The 7,698-nt window shown below is 44.8% G+C and overlaps 1 protein-coding gene across 3 annotated transcripts in view; it reads right to left on the bottom strand.

The window, feature by feature from the left end:
• Positions 1-2,019: 2,019 nt before the first annotated feature.
• Positions 2,020-7,698, bottom strand: part of LOC102380930 (aldehyde dehydrogenase family 3 member B1-like) — a 16,229-nt gene continuing 10,550 nt past the window's right edge. For all 3 annotated transcript variants that reach the window (XM_025215214.1, XM_006033403.3, XM_025215215.1), the window contains one exon: positions 2,020-5,948. In XM_025215214.1, the coding sequence (XP_025070999.1) occupies positions 5,755-5,948 (194 nt within the window). In that variant the 3' untranslated portion in view covers positions 2,020-5,754. The remainder of the gene's footprint in view (positions 5,949-7,698) is intronic.

Here is a 7,698-nt window from a genome sequence, read left to right as displayed (position 1 = left end):
TGGGGAAGTGCCCCAAGTGCTTGTATTGGGTCTAGTACCCATTGGACGATCAGGCCTGTGTTTTCCAAGGTGCACAGAACCAGAAGTGAGCCTTGGATGGTGGCAGCGGGAACCCCAGGCTAGCGGGTGTGCTCCAGGGAAGGGGTTGGCCGGACGGGAGGCACTCTAAGAGAGGCACTCGGAGCCTGGAAGGTGGTCGGGCGCAGGGAGGCGGGCAGCTCAACGCAGGAGCGCCCCCTACTGGCCCGCCACACAAGGCAGGTCACCAGATCAATAGCATGCACAGTTAATCTGCCAGCTGCCCTTGCCTACAGATGTTGAAACCTGTCAGACATTTTTGGGGCTAACAGGTTTTAGCCACACCGCTTGACAGGTGCCCCGCCCCCTGGTTGCCATCTTGGGACTGGAAGTCCTGCCCCAAACCCCTGACTTTTGCCACTGGGAGTCCCTCCCCTTGCCCCTGGAATTACGCCTTTTGGGAGGGGAGGGTTGCCATCTTGGAACCAGAAAAAAAAAATCATATACAGTACTCAGACACCTACTATAACATATTTTATTACATAATATTATTGTCATGATTGGTGTTTGTGTACTGTATATAGAGATAATTGCATAATAACTCAGTCTTACTCTTGCATATTGTGCATGGGGTGTGGTTGGGGGTGGATGCGTGTGTATGGTGGGGTGTGGGGTATGTGTGTGGTTTGTAAGAGGCTATGGCTGTTTGTGGGGTGCATAGGGTATGTGTGGAGGTTGTGGGGGCATGGTATGAGTGTGTGAGGGAGGGTGGGGGAGTGTGGGGACCCCTCACACACTCTCCCCCATGGTGCACAGCCCTTGCTGGTGGTGGTGGCAGCAGCAGGTGCTTGGGGTGCTTGCGGCCTGTGCAGGTGCTGCTGCCCAGCAGTGCACAGCTGCGGCCAGCGCTGCACGTGGTGACAAGGAACGCAACCAGGCCGGCCTACCTCTATCACGGCACACATGCAGTTCCTGGCACTCACACACCACCAGGGAAGCCCCGCCTTGGGGAGCTAGAGAAATGAAAGACTCTGAAGGAAAGCCAGTGACACTTGCTAAGGTATTTAAGTATATTGTGCAATTGGTGGAAAAGCACGCACACAAACCTGCTATAGTAAAGGTAAAGGCACACAAAAATGCTCCGAGAGATTCCTACTGGAAAAACTGGGCATATCTGGAAGCTAAGGCAGGAGCTCAAAATGGGGAAGTATGGAAATTCTCAAAGCAGTTAAAAGGAGTTATTTCTAGCACAAAGGTAAACAAAAGGAGGCAGGAAAAAATATTAGAATTACAAAAACAGGTTTCAGATTGGAAAAAAAAAGGAAAGTGTACAAGAATTACCAGTAAAGGTGACAAAGGAAGGGCTAGTATTAATTGAGATAAAAGAAGCTTGGGTCTTCAGTGTGGCATATTAGTTCAATATGCCACACTGAACTAATAGCTTTGACCCAAAACCAGGGATACCTGGGAACAGAAAAAACTTTGGAAAAATTAAAACTAGTGGGGTGCTGGCCAAATATAAAGCATGATGTTGCAGAATACGTAAATAATTGTTTCCAGTGTGCAATGAATAATGCAGATTCAGTAGTCAAGAAAGGGGAACTGAGGCACCAAAGAATAGGACCATGGAATCAAATTCAAATAGATTATATGGGACCTCTACCTCAAACAGTTCATGGAAACAAATTCATACTGGTAATTGTAGAGTCTTTCCCCCAATAAATAGAGGCAGCTCCAGTATAAAACAATACAGCAGTAGCTACTGCCAAGGTATTGATGGAACCGGTGTTTTCCAGGTGGGGTGTATCCAAAGAAATAGATTCAGACAGAGGGGCCATGTCTACATGTGAATTGGCTGCGCAGTCATTACTGCGCAGTCATTTAGTACTTGTATAAACAAGTACTAAATGACTGCATAGTAACCCAAATTACTGTGCAGTAGTGCCAACGAACATCTTTTTCATGATGCTACTGCGCAGTAGTCTAATACTACTGTGCAGTAGTGTTGCATCACTGTGGTTGCCATATGACATAACTGTGCAGTAGTACTGGGCTACTGTGCAGTCAACGTCTCATGTAGTTGTGGCCAGGAAGTAGTTTTGTAAACTATTATGATCACATTTTGCCAGGTATACAAAATTAAACAAAAGCTGCAGATTGCACATCATACCCAAATTTCAGGGTTAGTGGAAAGAACTGAACCATCAAAGAGACCCTAAGAAAAGCAATAATTTCTACTGGTAAGGACTGGGATGTTAAGCTTGTCCTGATGACCCTAATAGCAGCCACAGTGTCACATGGGATAAGTCCCCACCTGGCAATGACTGAACGTGAATGCCAGAGGCCTTGTTCTCCGCAGTTCCTGATGAATAGCAACCCCAAGTCTCAACAGATAAACGGGTAATTCAGTTAGTGCAACACCTTAATGAAGTTAATAAACAAACTGCTAACTAAACAGGGCTAAACATTAAAAAAATGGACAGATAGTTTAGGCCCATCCTATCCCTGTGAGTAGCAAATTGGGGACAGAGTAACGGTAAAGTGCCTCAAAGAAAAACAACATATATTAGCCAGTACATGGGAAGGTCCGTATGAAACACTGGACAAGGCAAGCCCCTGAGTGTATCAAGTGCTGACTGGAAAAAAGAAAAAGGGGCCTGTATGCAAATCATTTCATTCATCACAACAAAGTATGGAAAGGAGACAACTCATCTAACAAGTGAGAAGTGTTTTGTTTTGTTTCTGTTCTTTTTCAGACCCAAAATATGCAGTGCTTAATAGTGCTTCTTATATTGGCTATAGGGATCACCGCTGAATGGAAAACGAGAGACACAACCCGCCCCCAACATAACAAAACACAGACCCAAAGATGGGCCAGCAGCAAAAAAGAGTGGAACACAATAAAAAAACCAGGACGTACAAATGGAGCATGCATAATCAGTCCTAATGGAATACAATTAGGTGCAGTTTGGACCTACTCAGAAAGAAAACAAGGAGATATAGTAAGTATGACTCAGAAAAATCTCTATAAACACTGAAAAATTGGACATTTATGGTAGGCAGAAAGAGATGCATGCACATGGAAGTCAATACATTACATTAATTACTGCAGTTAATCCCTGTCCCATGGAGGATGCCTGGTGTTCCAAAGTCACAGCAATACAGTTTTATTTTTGGTTCGATGTACCCTTCCATGCTCTCTCTAGTACAGGTGAAAATATATACACCTTAATAATAAAGTTCAATCATACAGGGTCATGGCTAATTGCACAAGAATTTTGGGAGCTAGTTTCTTAAATCTAAATTTCCACACAATATTCCACAACAACCATCAAAATACCTACAAGATGAGATCCTGCACCTTACAGGGCAATAATCCCTGGAAATCCACTGCATGGTAAAATTGATTGTAAAACTTGGCAATTCAAAATGCAATACTGAAGGCAATAACATGCGTTATACCCTTAAATGGTTTAAATATTAGTCAGATTTATAGAAAGTGTAGCAATTACATCCAACCTATGAATAAATTGTTTAATCAGTTAAAAAAAAAAACCATGGCACTGCAGTATTTGTGACACAGCAGAGCAGAGCGTACAGAGGAAAAATGGGCGATTTTCTGGTGATGAGTTGAGGGTGATAATATAGGCATTTGCTAGCAAGCAGGCATATGGAGGAGGCCAAAGGGGTTGTCTGCCACTGGGCAGATGGGGTTGATGTGTGAGATGACAATAGAGGAGTCTTTGTGACTGTGTTGTCAGAAGAGGGGATGAGGAAAAGATAGATATTTCTGGCAGAAGGGATGGGATAGTAGAGGCAACATGTGTTGTGACTTTTCAGCATGGATTAAGCAAAGGGAAAGTTATTACTGGACAGGGAGGATGGCAAGATATTTGTAACAGCCTCAGGGTAATAAAGAGATGATGAGGAAGTGTATCTGTGACTTGGTGGGGGACATGAGTGGGTAGGGTAATGGGTGAAGCAAACAGGGATACTTTTGTCCTGCCAGATTGGGATAGTGATGTAAACCAGTGTGTTTGGAACTAGGTGAAGTGTGAGTGGGATGACAGGGTATACATGACCAGGTGGAGTGCAGAAACGAGGAAGTGGTGCTTTTTGCCTGGGTGAGGAATGGTGGAGGCAAAGGAGTAGGGGTTGTGACAAATAGCAGAGGGGAAGGGTGACATAACAGGGGTGTTTATGACTGGATGGGGGATAGGTGATCGGGGTTGTAAGATGGTGACAGACACGTTTAGGCAGGGTGACAAGTGAAGCAAAGGTTCAGAAGGTGGGAATTGTGAAGGCAACACATGTTCATGACTGGGGTACAGGTGAGGCAACAGGGAGTTCGTGCCCAAGGAGAGTGCAAGGTGATAGCACTTGTGACTTGGCAGGCAGGAGGATATAGGAGGTAACTAAGAGAGGGTGTTTGTGACTAGGTTGTCACAGGACAGGATGATGGGGAGGGAACTTAGCAATGAGGGGAAGCAAAGGTGAAAAAGTATTTGTGACTGGAGTGAGTGAGGTAACAGTAAGTGTTTGTGATGGACCAAGAGTGAAATATGAAATATCAAACATGTCCCAGAAATACATGACACACTACCCACATTGGCACAGAACAGTCTCACGTATTACCCATTTCTTCTTAAACCAGTGAGAAAGAAAACTCAGAGAGCACAAACTTCTTCCTGTGAAACTGGGGGGAGGAGAGTACAGTGGGGCTAAACCAGGAACAGTAAGGCCACTCTGCTTGAAATGTGCCTGGATCAGTCACTGCTAAAGGGTTTGACAGATGTATGCTGGACAGAAGAGGAAACGTGAGCATTACCCATGGGGTCTATCTGCAACATGGCACACCTGGGCTCCTTTCCCACTTGGCCATACACCACATGGTGCCAATGCTCAGCACTGTGTCCTCCCTGGATCAATCTCCCTGCATCAACCCAGTCACAAACACCCAGTTTAAAATATCTTAATAGTTACATCTGTCCACACCCCATGGCACTAAGCAAGGGTCTGTGTGAAAAATAAGGGTGGGTTTTGGAACTTTTGTATGCCAGTTCAAGGAGAGACCATGAAAGTTAACACACAGTACTTGAATTTGACCAAACAATCTGTGGCCACCTATAGCCTCTGTTGTCTCAGCCTCACTGATGCCTTCTACCTTGAACTGTGGCTTTTCTGCTACCCCAGTATGAGAGCTCTGCTGGTGACTCCCACTCTCAGACACAGTGATCCTTCCCCCTCTCTCCCCCCCGCCCCCAGTTCTACCACTGCTCCCTTGCACTGGCTGTAGGTCCCTTTCTTCACTTCACCCAGAGGCTGCTCAGTGACAACAGGGAGTGGAAGGGGGCCCAGTTCTGACAGTTTTGGATGCAACCACCAGGCCTGGTTCCTGAGCTCACACTGAGCCAGCTGAACTGAGTTGAGGCCTGGAAGGTGAAGAAGCCACAGGAGGAGACCAGGCAGGAGAACTTAATGCAGTCTATAGTGGAAAAATGTAGACAGAGTAGAGCACATGGCACAGCATGATGGAAGGAGATGAACCTGATTGAGGGCATGACTACCAAGAGGGTGTCTGACTGGATGTATATCCAAGTGGGATTGTGAGAACAGGAATTCCCCAACCTGCCTGTTTAGCTCCCACTGCAGGTTCCCTCAACCGTGGAATGGAGCAGAGTGGGAGTGGAATGAGCAGCATGGAGCTGAGCTGGGCTAGGCAGGCTACTTCTCCCTTCACAGCAGGGTGCAGGACCCCTTGCGCTTGATCTCAAAGGTAGAACTCAGCAGTGCCAAGTTGCGCTGGGTGTAGGGTGGGTAGCGGAATTCATTCAACTTCTCCAGGCCTGTGTAGCGCAGCAGGCAGGTGCGGTGATGAGAAAAGGTGTCGAAGCTGAACTTGCCATGGTACATCCCCAAACCACTTTCCCCTGTAACACACAACATAGCTCAGACAGCAGGATAAAGGTAGGGTTCTGCCCCACTAGCCCCACAGCACAACCAAAAGGAAGTGATGCTGCTTCAGATATGAATATATTATGGGAGGCCATTACAGAAGAGCTCTTGATAAGGCACCCAGGTTTTAGTGATCACAAGATTTTTAAGGTTTTCAAGTTCCAAGGGACAACCCTGTCAGTGAAATCACCAAGCCTGAGGAGCCCAGGGTCTGAATAGGGAAACAGCTTGAGTTTTAAGAAGGCAGAAAAACTATACAATCATAGACATTACACTACAACTGGGATGGGAAGAACCTTGATAGGTATCTTGTCCAATAATCCTGCTCAAAGCAGGATTTCCCCCTATTTGAACAATCTCAAATTAACATTTAGCTAACCTGGACCTAAGATCTTCCAGCAACTGAAGTTTCACAACCTCTCTAGCGAGTCTGTTCCAACACATAACCACCCTCCTAGTTATCTACAATTTAAACCTAGTGCTCTTTGTCCTGGCTCCTGTGAATACTGGGAACGATTACCATTTTTTGTTTTTTATTAACAACCCATTTCATATATTTTGTATACAAAAATGTATCAAATCATCCCTTAGTCTTTTCTTCTCCAAACTAAATAATCCTAATTCTTTTTAACCCATCCTCATATGGCATGTTTTTCTAAGCTTCCAATAGGCTTCTAATAATTTTTGGTGCTTTCCTTGAATTTTGAAATTCTTTTAAATTTCTTGTAATTCAGTGTCTGAGACTATACACAGTATTCCAGGTGAGACCTGACCAGTGCTGAATGCAACAGTTACTTCCTGTGACTTGTATAGGACACTCCTGCTAATACATCCCAATAGCTGCATCCCAAGGGGGGATACGTTTATACATAAGGACCCGAGACCTAACAGGATAAATAACTTACTCAAAAAGGATACTAGGAATAAGCTAAGAACCTGCAAGAAACAGGAAAAATAATGGCTGGGTTTGAAAGTGCTGAGATAAAGTGAAAATTCTCAAAAGTCCCAGCCTACTCTGCCCTGTAACATACATCACAACACAGGCGCAGGTGGAAGGCCCAGCCTTAATGCTCCCATGGTACAACTAACAAGAGGTGATGCTTCTTTTAGACATGGAGGGCAGGATGTAAATCTAAACAACACTAATAATGATTTTTGTATAAAGCAAGGACATTACTGTGGAAATGATTATAAAAAAATACCCTGGGATGGAATGACCACACATTTTTTTGGGATCTGTTACTAAGGTTTTCAACTTCAAAAGTGCAAACTTCAAGAAATTAAGTAAACCCAACTGGACAATCTAGTGACCAGAATGCTGGGGAAGCCTGCAACTTAACTCAAAGGCACAAACACTACTTAGACTTCGCCAAGAAAGGGGAAACTGCAGAAGAGAGCTCCTGACCTGTCTGGATGAATGGCCATTTGAAAAAGGGTGTTGGGAACAAACAGAGAGTTTGCAAGGAGTATAAAAGAAAAACTGATCAGCAAAAAAGCTCCGTCTTGAAAGTGCAAAAACATAAGAAAATTAGAATTTTCAGAAGTTGAGGTAGGGCTGCACTATAGTAAGGAAGGTGTTGAAATGAAAGATAATCTAGGTCTGGCCCAAAAATTAAACCAATGCTTTGCCTTGGTTGTCAATAAGGAAGGTGTAAAACATGGGACAAGGGTGGGTTGCCAAATGGAAAGCAGAAATGACCTCAGGCAGGGAAGAACCAAACTCCA

Source organism: Alligator sinensis, unplaced genomic scaffold (genome assembly GCF_000455745.1).
Source record: "Alligator sinensis unplaced genomic scaffold, ASM45574v1 scaffold998_1, whole genome shotgun sequence".
Lineage (NCBI taxonomy): Eukaryota > Metazoa > Chordata > Crocodylia > Alligatoridae > Alligator > Alligator sinensis.
This window is presented reverse-complemented; position numbering and strand designations above follow the sequence as displayed.